The 16,725-nt window shown below is 38.0% G+C and overlaps 1 protein-coding gene across 2 annotated transcripts; it reads right to left on the reverse strand.

The window, feature by feature from the left end:
• Positions 1-1,891: 1,891 nt before the first annotated feature.
• On the reverse strand, positions 1,892-14,462 carry TMEM33 (transmembrane protein 33). 2 transcript variants are annotated; one of them, XM_030239116.2, is made up of 8 exons: positions 14,357-14,462; positions 14,187-14,251; positions 12,782-12,876; positions 12,150-12,337; positions 11,146-11,213; positions 10,300-10,433; positions 8,278-8,361; positions 1,892-6,926 (listed from the first exon to the last, which is right to left on the reverse strand). In XM_030239116.2, the coding sequence occupies exons 2-8, from the start codon at positions 14,241-14,243 to the stop codon at positions 6,797-6,799; spliced, it is 756 nt and encodes a 251-aa protein (XP_030094976.1). In that variant the 5' UTR covers positions 14,244-14,251; positions 14,357-14,462; the 3' UTR covers positions 1,892-6,796. The 2 variants fall into 2 exon arrangements, with proteins under 2 accessions (XP_030094976.1, XP_030094975.1); XM_030239115.2 differs by having other exon boundaries at positions 14,343-14,461.
• Positions 14,463-16,725: the final 2,263 nt, after the last annotated feature.

The raw sequence follows: 16,725 nt of genomic DNA on the forward strand, positions 1-16,725 counted from the left end.
AGAGGCTGTTTCATCATGAAGTACGATATGTATTACCATTTCCAAAAAGGGGGAAAAAACCCCAAAGTATTACATTTTATTTAGTCATTTATCTACTGCACTAAGTATATATACACATCATCCATTCACAGTACATACATATTAATGCAACTGAACATCTTACCTCTGCCTCAGAGTGATGTTAAAAATTTTGAGATAATTAGAAATGTGAATAGAGCTCAAATGGATGCTGAACTTGGTGCTTGTTGCTGTACCTGCAGTTTTCTAAGGCTTCAATATTTCTCTGTATTATACAGTTACACAACTGAAAATGCCACTAGACATATGAAAATTCAGAAAGTCAACCTCAGGTTTCCATCTACCATTACAAAAAACTTTTCATCCATGGCTTTGATTTAAACTTTATCACTGAAAGTATTCACAATTTTCTTTGTTGTGCTTTATTCTGAAGTTGTTACAGCAGAAAGTATGTTGAAAGGGATCGTTGTACAGAGACATCTGTTTGGCCAGATTTTCAAGATTTAAAAAAAAAATCAAAAAATATTAAAATACTAAGTTACATCATGTTATAACTTAATACTAAGTTACATTGTGTTCTATGCAAACATACATCAGGATAAAACCTCATGAGTTGCACATACAAGGTCTTCCCCCAGATTGCCAAGAAAAATATAGCAAAGCAACATAGAAAGAGAAAAGCAAAAAAAAAAAAAAAAGCAAGAAGCCCAGATTATTTACTTATTTACTTTTTCACTGCAGAACTTTCAAACATAATAAGAGAAGAACACATAATTCCTCTGCAGCTGTTTTTCATTTTAAGTAAATCAAGATTAGACTGTCAGCTCCTGTACAGTGTGGCTATTTCAACAGTATTTTAATAGAGAATAAATTATACATAATTTACTTGAAAATTTAGCTTGAAAATTTAAGTACTATCCAGAGGATACTTATGGCATGAAACCATGAATGATGAAATGGGGTTTGTGAAAGCAATAGAGCATCCAGCAGGATTTCCAGACATCTTTACATCAGAGAGCTGGTGTGATTCTTGGAGTGTCCTGCGTAGGGCCAGGAGCTGCACTTGCTGATCCTGACTGGTCCCTTCTAATTCAGTACATTCTATGATTCTGTGATTTTCTGTGTTCTCATTATTTTTCTCCCCATTCTTCTACCTTCTTTTTCTATTGCATTTCTACCTTCATGAAAACAATAGTTGATACTGCTTTAAATCCTACAGATAATCTAGTCCTGCATCTTTTACAATTTCTGATTTTCAACATCATTTTCCTGTGAAATACCTGAACTGATGCATCAACTTCATCGAACATACTTTTAATACTGCTTTTAACTCTGGCAAAGTAACACGACTGAATATTCATAGGGATGCATATAGCAAATGAAAATATCATGATCTGCATGATCATGACAGCAATTTTTCCAGGAAAGCAGTTTCCGCACACCAAAACACAGGTATACAACTTTCTCTGCTAACACATGCACTGAAAATATAGCAGTAGACTGAGCACATAGGTAGATTTTTTCCACAGGATCTGGTATTATCTATGCCAGATATAAAGCAGAATAGTTCCAATGAATTAAAGACAGGGATCAGCTCTTTTTATTTTTTTTTTATATATACCTTAATCTTCCTAGAAAAAGTAAATGAGGTGCTGCAGTAGCTGACTGCATACTGCACTATTCTAAACACACACAAGGAAACAACACCCAACAAGCACCTGGAACACTTAACACAAAGCTGTTGGTCAGTAACTCATACTCACTCAGAGATTTGAACTTAAGTAAGTGCTGTTTTGGAACACACACTGGTAATAGTTAAAATCCAGAAGAAATACACAATTTGATTTCAAGAACATCAACAAAACAATAGGTATCAATACAGAAAACGATTTAATTTGTTTCAAAATAAATATTTGACATACAAAGCACATACAGTGAAAAAGGGTCACAATAAATTACAAATGGAACTACTTGCTCATTCACTGAGAGAAGCCCTTGGTATTTCCAATTTCATACCATCAAATTTATCATTCTTACCGATTTAAGCACAGCACTGAACAAATATGGATCCCAGTGCTTTCTTTCACAGGTACTGGTATGGATAATTTACTGCAGTGATCCAATTTGAAAATCAGTAGGGACCAGTAAATCGCTGCATAAAAGAAAGAGCGAATGAGGTGCTTTTTCCTTAGTGTCAGCAGCCTGCGATTATTATGTTTATTAGATTTTCTTGAAAGGGCTTCACATTTTCTCGAATATGCAGGAGAACTATATTTCCCCTCTGAGCCCTTACATTAGCATTTTGTGCCTCAGTCCTTGAATACAAGTAAAAGATGAATTTTTCAATTAATTTTAAAAGTTTATACCATCTGGATGCCACAGAACTAAGCAATGAAACTCCCTTACCTGCACAACATCTGCCATTATCACCGAGCTAGCTTCTGCAAAGAAGTTAAAAAGTAATGCTGAGATTTTATGAAAAATATTTTTGAATCCACATTCAAGATTAAATTCTATTACACTATCCATACTGATATCTTTGCATCTTTGGAATAAAGAATTGCCTAAGGTTCTGTCCTTAAAAGGTGATTTAAAACAGCAAGGCCTGACTGTTCCTGCAACTTTAAGAAAATTATAGCACTACAGAAGTTACAATACAAAGATACACTAACCAATTTCAGTGTACATATAGTTTAATCACAAGTAGGTGTACGACAGCAATTAAAAATTATAGACAATTAAAACAGATTAGCATACCCTACTACCATCTAGCACATTAAGGGTTTGGGATCTTACTCTGCTGCATTATTTTTTTGTCAGAGATAATGATACAAGGGCCACACCTAGCATTGCACGTGAAAATCAATTTTGACTTTAAAAGAACGTGTTGTTCTAGCACGCTATCTTCTTTACCCTTAATCAGAGCACTGTAAAGTACAGCACTTTTTATCTGAGCAAGGTAAGGTACAGTACTTTTTAAAGTATTTAAGACCACAATTACAATAATTTTAGGAGCAGGACTAACAAGTTAAATGTAGAGCAGAAACAAATCAGTTTCATCTGGGCACTTGTCCAACTCTTTTCTATTTCCTGCTTTGCCAGAACTCTTACATCAAGCAAGTGCTCTTTCCTTCCATGTCTCCATTCCTGTTTTTAAAATGGGTAAGAACTTCCTTAAACATGGCATCTGTACAGCAAATGTTGCAATACAGGTACCTAATGGTAAAAGGGTCTAACAGACTGTACAAAATAATTGGCTATGTTATTTGTTTGGACAGTACAATCACATACATAGTTAGCAGCTCCAAAACTGTTGGAAGAAATAGTGGCTCATAATTATAAGAATTTTTATTTAAATCCTTACAACATTCACAGATATAGCTCCACTTAAAAGAAGTGAAAGAACTTCTTCCACACCCATGAAAGAAAGGAGCAAAACATAAAACTGACAGCACTGCAATGACAATATATGCATAAAATCAAAAGGCAATAAAGGAGAGGATAGATGTATTGATGAGTTACTTTGTGTGTAAGAAATCCCAACTGGCATTAGCTACTCCAATGGAGCTACCCAATGGCTACTCCAATGCAGCTACCTAATAGCTCCTGATACTTTATCTACAGATGAAAACAGGCAAGTGTTAAGCTGGAGCATCACTTCTACAGAAAGCTTGTACAGAGCAAGGGTCTACCCACAGAATCTGTGCAACACACAACATACGAAAGCTAAGACAACAAAAAGCAACGAGCAGTATGATTTACACCAGTAGAAACAGTTATCACATTTGGTAGGAAACCTTTCAGTAATACAAAAACTCTTCTGCTTCATTTTGGGATTGGCAGGCACTTTATGGTCAGTTGCAAACTTTCTCTACAATCACAGCCTCTGTATCACAGCTAGCTGTGAACAGCATAGCAGCATGAACATACAGCTCTTCACCAAAAAAACCCCTCAAGCTGTCAGGATACTACCAGCATTTTACACTTAATTTAATCATTAGAATAGAAACAGTCACAAACTGTGGTGAGGAAGCAGCCACAAGGACAGAATATTTTTGCCAGCATTGAGGGAAGTTGATGTTATCACTCAGGCAGCTGAAAGGCTACAGTAAAATCAAAGTTGATGCAGAGAACAGGTCAGTTGCCCTATTTATTTGGTTTGAACATTATTCTTACAACATTGTTCCCTGTTTTCTCGGCACGTAAGAGAGGTAAGTCTTACCAAGCCACAAGCTGCTCATTTTTCAAGCAAAGCTAAGAATATGCTACTAGCAAAACCAAATCAAATTCCTTTTATGGAATTTCCTCCTTTTGGTCCATTTTCAAGACTTAACAGAAAGAGATTAATTAAGTTAATCTAAGTTCTACTTCACAGCACTGTCTTCCAACTCTTTACTCACAGCATTGTCATTCACTTACTGCTTTTAATCCTTCTCCTGCATTCAATGAGTTGCATCTCTACTCAGCATCCTTCAGTTACAGCTGCATTACAATGGATCCAGTTTAGACTCCTCTCTAATTTAGTACCATCATACAATTAGGGAACAGTAGAATTCACCCATAACAGCAGTCAGACCACAAAAATTTGCTCAGAGGTAACATGTTATTTTGCTTACTGTAATTACAGATTTATTTGCCTTCCACTCCCAGGATGGGAGATCAGCTTAGATGACCAAATTCATTTTTACATCGCAGTGGTGCCAACAGCTAAAGAGAATATGATGTCACCATTCAAAAAACACGTCATGCAACATGACAGAGGGTCTAGAATCATGCTGAGAAACTGAAACGGTAATAAATAGGTCTGGATTTTTCTCTGATTAAATACCATTGTTGCAGTGCTTATTCTTGGGTTAGAATTTGAAGGAAAAGTCATGAATTTTTGCACTTCAGAAGGCGAAAATTCCCTATAAAGTAATTTAGAAATGCACAAGACATTATATCCCAATTCAGAAGCAGCAGTGGGAATGTAAGAACATGCACACATACACACAGGACAGCATTCTGCTCAACTTCCAGGTTCAAGCATCAGTAAGTTGTGTTAAAAGAGAAAATGAGCCTGAAGAGCCTAGCGAGTTACATTTAACACTCCTTTTATTGCAGTAGAAATTTTAAGTTTTTATCAAATCCTCAAATTACAGGATATACACATAATCAATCTCATTGCAAGTCTTTAGCAGCTGTAGAGCATTAACTGCATGCAGTTGCTTCTGCAGTGTGCAAGTATTCTATTAATAGCTAATCACGTTCAGAGAGCAAGACAAGTAGTCAAAGAATATCATATTCAATTACCAACTGGTTCATCAGTACCAAGAGGTTGAGCAAAAAAAATGAAGTAAGTTTCTAAATACATGGCTCTGATCTAAAAACTAATACAACTGGAAAGTCAGAATGATATCCATATCACAAACAAGTTAACTCAATAGTTACAGGAAAATACTTTGCTTCAAGACTGTTTTTGAAACTGTTTTCTCATAAGGTTTCTCTGACCATGGAAGAATAGTTGAGTGCCATAGAATTTTACAGAAGGCCAGTGAAAGCCTTTAAGCAATTAGAATACTAACACTAACTACAGAAAATTCGGCAAATATTTTGCCTTGAATTTCTGGAAAGAAGTTGTGTTCACACAGGATTATTTTTCCATGACCTACCCTTCAGCTGCTGGGTGAATGCATAATCAGTGTAATTAATTTATGCACTTAATTTAACATTCACTCCTGTAGTCATGACACTGGCTTCAGATCAGTCATCAGATGGATTTATGCCAAGAAATCCTACACCCATTTGTTTCAGAAGCTGCCTAAACAGGTGCATAATTCTTTATGCAAATTTTTCATAACAAGGAGGGTCTCAGAAACTGGAATAACAATTTATACAGAGCTACCAACAGATTAATTTTCTAAAAAGCTAACATGTTTGAATTACTGCAGTCTCACATTTGTGGACACAAGATCAAATCTGCAATGACTCTGCAAAAGTTACTTCATTAACATTGATTAGTTCATTTGAGACATGGTTAGAAGTTTAAGCATTGCATCTTAGTCTTAAAATCCTACAGGCCAGCAGTTTGGCTTGGTAAAACAACTTGCTATGACGAGAAAACCGCAGAGTTTTCTGTGATCAGTCTTGGTATTTCTTCCAACAGTGAACATAAGATTATGTCACAAGGTAGAAACATGGGATACTTCTTTTAAAGTATTATTAATAAAAATAGCCTCTCCTTCAGAAAGGAGTGTTATCTCTGTCAGCTTGATAGATTTTAATCCCTTGTGTTAACTTCAAAGTGAGCCGTATTTCCCCACTGAGTATAGCAATTTGGACAAAACAGTTCTACAGATACATTTAGTAAGCAGAAGAATACTGTCCAAAGTGTACTGCATAGGTATATGTATCAACTGCTACCCACTGGAGACATCCTAAAGTAGCTATAGCTCCAACTAACATAAACCTAGTGAGCAGAGATCTCTTATCATAACTTTCAATCAATCTCAAACAATCCTTGATTTAAAAAAACAAAACAAAACAACAAACTTGTATGACAGGGCATGTTTTAGGTAGGATGAAGCTACTTTTTTTCATCAATTAACAATACAGCACGGTTAATTTAAGTTTCTATTATTTGTTTTTGATATGCTAAATTTCATACTATCTCCAAGAAAAGCATTTATGTATTTTTATACAGCCTGGAGTGAAATCAGTGTAAAACCAGGAATTTCCAATCATCAGCAGAAGTGCCAGCTGCTCATAATGTTCACAAAACATGAGTGCCTGAATTTGGCTATGCAACAGTTGGTGCCAATCTGCTTATAAAGGAAATGCCACTGAGGCATAGTCTTCTCACAAAAACAGGGCACGAGGGCTTCGTTATTAAGTGTTCAACAACAATCCTGAGCTCGGTGAAGAGAGTCCTGAAAAATCAGATTTAAAGACAGTTTTAAAATCCTACAGTATTTATCAGAAATATTATCCACATATATCTTTTTCATTAACTTCTTTTTTCAATATCACACTCACATACACATTTTAAGACCAACTCAGTACTGCTTCCAAGAGCTTCAGAATTCTTGATTTTAAGCATTAACATTTTAACTAACTCTATCCTCAGCTGTAAGTTACTGAGCTAGAGACAGCAGAAAAACTCCACCCTCAAGCAAAAAAACAAAAGAAAAAACAAAGAAAGACCATAAAGGCTACACAAGTACTATAAAAAAGAGAAAAAGGAATAATGCTTTATCACAAATAGTGTAAGGAGTTGGGAGGCTATTGTATTTGTGCTACTTCTTGGCAATATGCAAGAACCCTGCACTGTAAAAGCAACTATTAGAAGACAGAAATGAGAAATAAAACTCTCATCACCAATTTCCCTTAAAACTACAAAAATGCCAGCAGAACATTTTGGATAAACTAGTTCTACTGAATGTCAATTTTAGTATTGTACAGCTTAAAGTATTTTTAGATACCAAAGTAGGAAAGCAACTTCATAGATATTGTTGGTGTTGTTAAAAATAAATATATGTAGTAGGATGGAACAACAGATTTCTTACAAAAATAGAGAATAGAAGACAATTAAGCTAATGATTCTCACACCTGTCTTTGCATACCATGGCAGTCAAAGCCACTTTCTAGGCACTCTAGCAAGCCATTTTCTGATCAAGTAGACTGGAAAGTCTGTTCACAAAATCTTATGCTATGCAATGCTCATAAGAAAACTTCTAAAAAGCACTCAGCTGAGAAAACACTCATAGGAATATTTATGATTTCAAAGTCTAAAGCAATAATGTTGGCTTGACCAACTGTCAAAATCAGTAAGGTTCTATTTAAAATACAATTAACTTTATTTATTAATTTAACTAAAGAACATGTTTAAGATCCTCCACAGAATTTTTTATCTCTTTTTATTACAGAAGCTTTTAAGTGCCTATTCATACTTGGGCTCAGCCTCAGATGTACCTAGAATCTAAAAATAAGGATATCTCTCTGATAAGAAAGATTTTCTATTCCCAAAGTCTAGTTTTAATTACACAAGCATGTACTGAAAGGTCCTATTCAAGAATGATGGTACTTTTCTGATCACTTACATGAAATAAATCTAACCTTTAACAAGCCAGTGTTCTATTTAGCATCCAGGTGTATTTCACATTCTACAACTGCCATTTGCAGGCAGAGTATTGTGAGTTCTGTATTCATTTTAGGATGTCTAATGAATGTCTAAGCACTATGCAGTTAAACACGAACTCCCAAAATCAATTTAGCACTTACCGACAGTAGGGATTTCGCCGAGAAGAGTAGCGTAACGTAAGAAACCTATAGTAAATGAATGGCTGCAGCAGACTCCCTTGTCCACTGAAAGAGAATAGTTCAGTAGAGCTTACTAGTGACAAACAAAAAAACCAAAACAGAACACCAAACCCAGGAATTTTTAAGAAAGAATTTTTAAGAAGAGCAAGTAAACTACTTGGGCTCAAAAACAAGTTAAGATTTGGGTCACATTGGATCAGAAAATCTAGATCTGACAAGCAAAAGTACGTAACTATACACTTACAAATGCAGAAACATAGAATAAAACTGCTCAATGAAGCAGTTAAAGTGCTGTTCTTGTATTGATTTTATATTTATGAAGGATTTTTATATGCCTCATTTCTGGTGGTGTGCAAAGAATTACAGAAATGATGGTGGACACATGTTCCATAGCAAGAAAACACTTGTTGGTAAGCTCAGAAACTGGCTGACATAAGCAGTCCAGTTAGTGACCCTGTTCAATCTAATTGCAGCACTTTGAATATCCTGACCATATTTCTAGCATCTTTTGCAAAACTTCTCAGAACACACTGCAGACAATTACAGATGTATAATGAGACTATAATGCCAAGCTAATATCCAGTTATTTCAGTTACAGTGAAATTAGGCTTTGGTATTTCACAAAACCGCTGTTTGACATGGCTGTGCTGTGAAATAGTGGAAACGTAGCACACAAACCATACACAGTGAAGCACAGAAATGCCCTAAGTTTTAGTGACTGAAGCCACTTTAAATAACACATTATTGAAAAATTCTGTTTGAATTTAACCACTATGATAAGTAAGTTCCAGTAAGTAAAACTCCTTCAAGTATTAGCAGCATCTTTAGCCAAAAGAAAAATATGAAGTGAAAGTAAGCTACAGGAGGGAAGAAAGAGGAAATCTTGAAACCTATACAGTGCTGACAAACAATTTATTATGCTACAACATTTAAAAAACAAAATCTCACAATAGCTGCATTTAGCAATTCAATTATTTTTAAGTTTGGCATATGACCTTTTACAAGCTTCAGTATCTACCAGATGACATATCAAGCAGCAGTATTTCACACACTACATTCTTCACAGAGATAGAGAAGGAAAAAAAAAAGCTGTACTAACTTCAAAGCACTTGAAAGTTTCAGATACTGGATAGAGTGTATCTGTTAGCTGGTAAGTGGTCTCAGATGGAATGCAATCCTTGAGGGTTAAAGCATTGAAATGTTCAGCTGATATATCAAAAGATAAAGACAAATTATGCATCCTATCCAAGAAGGTAACGCCTCCCTTCTACTGTTTATGAGACCACTCAAAACAAATGTTCCTACTATGCTCTAACTTGTATAGAACAAAGGCTGCATTCCATCTCAAAATATTAAAAGGCAATGACCCAAACTTCAGTGACTGGCAGGTCATTATGCCTGCACAACTTCAGTAGGATTCCAACATGTTCAAGATCCCTAAAATGACTCCAACAGGTAACACAGCAAGAAAAATCGGAATAAAAAAACCCAAAAGGGTCACTGCTCAGAAGCAGCATAGGAGAGAATGCAACCTACTCCTGCTTGCACACTTTTTGCATAATGAAACTTTGCCATTTAAATTTCAGGAATCTAATTGTCAAAAATAAGAGTTCACTTTCAGTGAAGCTGGAGATCTTAATATTCTACTAAACGAACCAAAATTAAACTTACTGAACAATGTGCTGATAGAAATGTAGGCGAATTCAAGTGTCAAGCCTGAAAAACTCCCATGTGACTCATCACCCACACTAAGAAAGGGAAGTTTTTTTGGTGCTCAGTTACATCATAGTGAATGCCTTTTGATGTCAAGATGCACCAACTTAAGAAGCCTAAGAATCGCTTAAATTTTATTTGAAGTTCAGGCCTTTGTCAGCCAGAAACATACAAATGGAGTACTCTAAGCTACAGAGAACTCATTTGCAAAAAGAAAGCAGTCTTGTGTAGCAAGTTTCTAATTATTTAAGTATTTATTATTATTCTTACCTGAAGAGCATAAAAACTGTAGCTGGCATCAGGAAAATTTCATTGCAAGCAATGAATTTTAGAATATTCTGTTGATTAGCATTCAGTTTCTCTAAGAGATTTCTCAAAAAGGGCAAACTATTTGAACTTCGTGCCTTTAAAGAAGAAAAAATTATTTACAGAAAACATTAAAGTTACATCTGTCTCCATTAGTAGAGAGAAAGCAAAATGCAAACAACTGCTATTTACCACCCATTTCAGCATTTTAAGACTTCATCAGTTTTGAGATTAATATCCTAAGGAAAACGACTGCAGGCTTGGAACTCCATAATTTAAAGGGTTCAACTGAAAGCATCAAATGTTCCAATTCCCTCACCCACCAATTTTAGGTTCAACTGCACAGAGACAGCCACTAGCCTTAGTTAGTCCACTAGGAGAAAGTGCCCATGGTAGCAAGACAGCCCAGTTAGGAACACCAAAGCCTGCAGTTACACTAAGATGCACAAGGCAGAGCATTGAGCAGCAAGTCCAAATGGCAAGTATTTTGCTTGCTAGTCTCACACTGTAGTTTGTTACTTTATTACTGGAATAGAACTATAAAATTCAGAGGTTTAGCTTGAAAAAGATATGTCTTAAATTTCAATTTTAATTGTTCCACAAATTGTGTTTCCTTCAAAGAAATGCATTTGAAGAAAAATAATTATTGAGAAAAATAATTAGCTGAGATTCAATATTACAGTTTTCTCTAATTACTCTTATTCCTCTAATGCAGCCAAAGAAAACCAAACCAGAACTGCAACTCAAACCTGTTTATAAACCCCGAGAATACTAACTGTACTCATTGTAACATATACATATCATACTTACATCAAGAACCTTCTTTGTGTATGTGGCAGCGTGAAGCAAAGAGAACAGCAGAACTGGAAAAATACTCACTGAAGCAAGCCATAAGGAAAATTACTGGCTGTGCAAATGCTTCATTTCTCCCCGATGTTATACCAGTGACAGCTTGATGGATCTTTGCAAAAGTTTGGCTGGAATGACCTATGCTGGATGAACATATGTCTAAGTCTAAGACCTATATTTATAGCTCTTCCTTCTGCTTCTTACACCTCTTTGCTATGCACTTTTATTAACTTCAAAATATGGGTGTCTGCAAGTATGCAAAAGTATAACACGCACCATTAGACACCAGTGTGCTTCTACTGAAATGCATTCTCTTTGCACAGAAGACACACCTGAGCTTACCACTCAAAACCTCTGAAATACAGTCATAGTTTCTGTTTAAAGATGCTACAAAATTAATTTCTTTACCAAAGAACATGCAGTTGCCAGCCATTCTGATTTTACAGAGCAAGAATGTAGACACTTCTCTGCCAGAAGGATTTAAAGAGTAGGACATCAAGCATATATCATGTGGCATTAAGAAAGGTCAGCTCTGACATCTCACCTCTGAAATCCACAGCAGCAAATTTTGAAGACTTTATCAGTTTAATAACTTACCTGAGAAAGTTACTACTGAATAATTATCTCTCTTCATGATGAATGTCTGCTACAGTGAGAAGACATGTATAAACCCTGCAATGGCAATGAATGAAATACCATCTTCTCCAAATATCACAGGAGGCTGGTCATAAAATCCACCAAACTTAAAAAAGAAAATCTAAGTAGACAGAGAATGCAGTGCTCTAATTATAGAGCTGATTCAACTAAATATGAATCAATCAACATAAGCCATAGAGTATGTTCTAGAAATAGCAAACATATCAAACTAGTTCAACTAGCTTTTCAAATCATGGCAAAGGTGATGAAAAGAATAATGTTTTTAATATATTTAAAAAGATTATCAGCATGACTTAAGAAAAGGATACTTGTAACAGGGTAGGAATTCACAAAGATAAGGGAGTACAACAGGTAATGGCAGCTGTCCTCCAGCAAAGCCTGAGCCAGAAATGCCCTGCTCAGCTGGAAGTGTGGTAGCCTTTGGTGTAGTCGGAGGGCACTGGTAAGAGCATTTGCCAGCAAGGCACGCTGGTAAAAGCTTGCTGCTTCATGCAACCTGCAAATCATCAGAGGAGATGTTACCATGTGAACCAAGCTCAGAAGTCTTCTACCTTTGAGAATTGCATCACAACTGAACAATACCTGAAGTATTTATTTATATTATTGTACATAAGCACTACTCCCAGAAAATAACTCAAAAGCTGTTTAACACTGGCTTTACTGCAGGTGCCTAAGACAACTCAATATAATACTCCATTTACACACAAAAACATGCATTTACCACTACTTTACATTTTTTCAATATATTTTCCAAACACATCTACAAGTGTTTTAAACCAATCTAAAATCTGTAAGCTATTCTGACAAGAAGCATCTAAGTAACCTGAATAACAGCAATTTACCTTATATGAAAAAACAATTCTATGCAAAGATAATCTAGTTTGTTTTTAAATGTTAATATTTCAGTATATAATATTTATATTTATATTACAGTACATACCCTAGAAGAGGCAGGACAAATAAAGCTGAGCAGTAAACCGTGAACAAGCGGGAAATCCACATTGCTGTATCCAACTTGTTAGCCATGAGAAATTGCTACATTGGAAAAGAAAAAAAAAAAAAAAAAAGAGAAGTTGGTATCTTAATACTTGCATACAATGAACATTCTTCCCAACCATATTAAATTTCAAGTCTTTCTCTAACCTCAAATATAAGCAAATTATAGCTTGAAGCAGAAAGCTTCTTTTTGGTCTGTAATACTTGGCTCATATGATGTTACTAGCCAGATCAAAAATAGCTCAGCTTCCTCAAAAACAAGAGGTTCCTTTGTACATTACAATCAAACACAGTGGTAAGAACTTCTAGAAAAATAGTTTTTCTATCCAAACCTACCTCACTAAACAGTCAGCTTCACAAATGTTATCATGTAGGGTCTCTAGACCTGAGTTTTGCTTCAAGGTTTCTTTTAGAATTCAGTGCACAAACCTGGGGCTAAATCTCCACAATTCTTAGTGAGGGGGAAAAAATATAGGGTCAGGTAAAGTTAGCACAACCACATTACAAGGAAAGTGGTATTGTTTTGGCTTACATATTCCTGGCCTTGAAAAAGCATAAAACTTTTCACAGTAATTCTGCACCTCTCTTCCCTAACCACTGCCCTCCTCAGTCCTGATATAGCCGAAGTGCCAGAAAGGCTCTAATGAAACACAGAATGCTTTTGGCTATATGTGCATCAGAGGCAAAACAACAGCCTCCTTCCTTCTGATAGTGTTCATATTTTTTTCCAAATTTGGACCAGCTTTTGAAGACTCCTCTTTTCCTGTATATTTCTAGTGCATCTCTGTGGAAATGACCAGAAACCTACAGGCATCTTCATAATATGATTTTATATCTTACTTGCACAATGTAAGTACAGAAATGGCATGAAGCTGTGTGAAGGCCAGATTAGATTATCAGGAAAAGGATTTCCACCCAGAGGGTGTTTGGGCACTGGAACAGGCTCCCCAGGGAAGTGGTCACTGCACCAAGCCTGAGAGAGTACAAGCCTTTGGTCAATGCTCTCAGGCACACAGTGTGACTTCTGGGTGTTCTGCGCAGGGCCAACGAGTTGGACTCGATGAATCTCGTGCGTCCCTTTCAACTCAACATATTCTACGATTCTGTGAAATACAGATGCTAGCACACTTGAATGTGCTAGCACACACCGAATTACTTTCAATTCAGCCATTTTCAAGAGCGGCGGCACACCAACACCACCGCTTTCAATCGAAAAGCGAAAGCTGCTCACCCACCCCTGCCAGCCCCGGGGCGAGCAGTGCCCCGCTGCCGCCCCAGCAGGACCCCCCGCCCGCCGCCGGAGCAGCACCGCGCCCGGCCCGGTCCCCCCAGGCCCGGGAGCTCCTTACCACGGCCCCACCGCCGGCCCCGCCTGGCATGGGCCCGTTCTGCGTGGAGTCCGCCATGGCCGCACCTGCGGAGAGAGAAGCGCCTCAGTTTGTGGAACACGGGCGACCGCAGCCGCCGCCTCCCGAGCTCCCGCACCCGGCCCGGCCGCGACCCACCGCAAGCGCCGCACCGGGCAGGGAACACGCTCCGGCAGAGCCGCACTCCCGGATGCGGCCGGACGCCACTTCCCGCGGGCCGCGGGGCTGCCGGGCAATGTAGGCGGTGACTGGGATGCTCCCGACGGCGCCTGGCGGCGTCTCGGGCCGGCGCTGGGAGGCAGCGCGGGGATGGCCTGGCGGAACCGCGGCGGGCGCGGGGCTGCGATTGCGGGGCGAGCCCGTGGGCGGGACGCTGGTCCCTGCTCCGCTGGTCCCTGCTCCGCTGGTCCCTGCTCCGCTGGCCGCAGCAGCCCGGACATCAGGTGCTCGGCTCCTCTATGGGGTCTGTTCAGGGGCACTTGTGTGTATGACAGCAACAGCGACAGTATTAATGCTCGCTTCGGCCCCAGTTTGGGGAGTGTTTGCTCGCTGAGGGCCAACTGGATTTCCAGGGCTCTGGGTTTCCATAGCAGCCTGGCGAGGCTCAGTGCTGAGCATCAGCTGTATAAATGGGAATCGTAGCGCTCCGCAGTTCCCGGTGCTGCGGTGGCCCGGTGGTGTCAGACAAAAACGGTGCAAGGTTGTGACCCTGTGTTTTAGTGTCGTTGGTTCCCTATAATGTAAAAAGACGGGAGAAATAACCCAAACACGCACCTCTTCAAAGCCACCTGTGCCTAAAGACTGTCAGCGGTATTATGCTAAAAAAGTGGAATTTTTAAAACAAATTTCTGAAATCTTTGGTCAATAGTCACCAAATCATAAAGCTAGGGAGCTTTACTCAAGTACAGGTATATCAGCAACCTCTGACAGAAGGATGGCACAAAGCAGAAGCAGCCTTCTGTTCGCTCTCCAACATGTAGCTTATGTAATTTGCAAGGTCTTGGAAAGGTTTAATCCTCCCTTCATTAATCTCCCCCTTGCCTTTAACATTGGTGGTTTTTTTAATTATTGCCGGATAGCTATGTGAACATGTTTCTGTTCTCAGTTGGAAGTCTGTAACTCCTCTGAAGTAGCATCAAAACAAAAGAAAACAAAATGCAGGCCTGGTGACCGACACCTTTGACTTTTGGCTGCTGTGGCTTCATGTAGTTGTGCTTCTGGCTTTCTCTCAAGGATGTGCAGCAGGTTCCCCCTCCTGGCAGCACGGGTTACAGGACAGCAAGCGTCTGCTCCAGGCTCTTCTAATCGTTCCCAGAGGCTTTCAGTTCAATTACTCTTTAACAGCAAGACACATTCCTGTCACCGAGGATGTTGGGAATCAACATCTTCAATCAGCCCCATTTCTGACTTATGGTGATTAAACCTGAAAGTTGATTGAGGACGCTTAGGAAGAATGTGTAATGAAGTATGTTGAGAAGAAAGGAGCAAAAGAATCAGCTGATAGGGATTCTAGTACCATAACAACTACAAATAATCTAAGCAATCTTAGGCTAGTTAACACTTTTAAATTGAAGATGCTGAACCTGATTTCCCACTTCTCTCCCAACCATTCATCTCTCATTTAGGTGACTTAGAAGTAGACACAAGAACTACCTTCTACTTTGAGATGATTTTTCGGCAGGTGGAGGAGATTACTAAACATCAGTAGAGAATTGTGACTCTCAGTGTGTCTGCTGGGCATTCTCAGGTGTGTAATAAAAAGACTGACAAACATTTATGCTAAACCAAAAATCAGAGTACAAATATAGCCCAGTAAATTCAAGTTGAACCATTCCCCGATTACTGTATTTCAAAATGAAATATTGACATATCCAGGAGATTTGTTTAGATGCAACTGAAACATGAAAACCTCTGAATGTTTAACTGAAATGTCACAAGGGGAAAAAAACCTGGCCAGTGTTCAAGATTACTTGTATTTCTTAAGTGAACCTAGGATGACAATTCCATGTCTTCAGCAAGAGTGCTTTTTCATTTCTTAGCGCTTGTAATTTAGGACGTGCTTAATGCACCTTTATGCAAAGCATTAATTTTTAGATTCTGGTTTGGTCTCTTGATCATGACAGCAAAAGTTTTCTTTCATAATTTTGCCTTAATTTCATTTAAATAGAATGTTAAGCCTTTATTTATTTCTGAAAGTTCATGGATTAAAAATGTCATACTTTGGAAGATTTAATAGGAAACGAATCCCTCTTTGCCTTTTGTAACTAGTCCCCTTTTCCTTCATAGCAATCCTTGTTCTTCTGACTTTCCCCTTTTGTTCTGCACCTGTTATTGCTTCTTGTTTGATGTAGTCTCTTCTGTTGAGCACTTCAGACCATGCTACTGTTTAGTTGAACTTGCAAGAAGACATTAAGTTATATTTTTAGAAATCAAGTGTCAGCTATTGGCTCCTCCTTTTCCCAGTTCTCCTCTGCTATGACATTACTGATTGAACTGAGAGGAAGAGAGAAATTGATCTGTG

Source organism: Serinus canaria, chromosome 4 (genome assembly GCF_022539315.1).
Source record: "Serinus canaria isolate serCan28SL12 chromosome 4, serCan2020, whole genome shotgun sequence".
Classification (NCBI taxonomy): domain Eukaryota; kingdom Metazoa; phylum Chordata; class Aves; order Passeriformes; family Fringillidae; genus Serinus; species Serinus canaria.

Excerpts from the sequence above, each read along its gene's own strand:
- TMEM33 (XM_030239116.2), bottom strand. The coding sequence starts at position 14,243 with ATGGCGGACTCCACGCAGAACGGGCCCATGCCAGGCGGGGCCGGCGGT. Across the intron at positions 12,338-12,781 it reads TTTGTCCTGCCTCTTCTAGG|GTTGCATGAAGCAGCAAGCT; the intron begins GTATGTACTGTA and ends GATGATTTGCAG. Across the intron at positions 10,434-11,145 it reads ACACAAAGAAGGTTCTTGAT|GCACGAAGTTCAAATAGTTT; the intron begins GTAAGTATGATA and ends TCTTCTTTAAAG.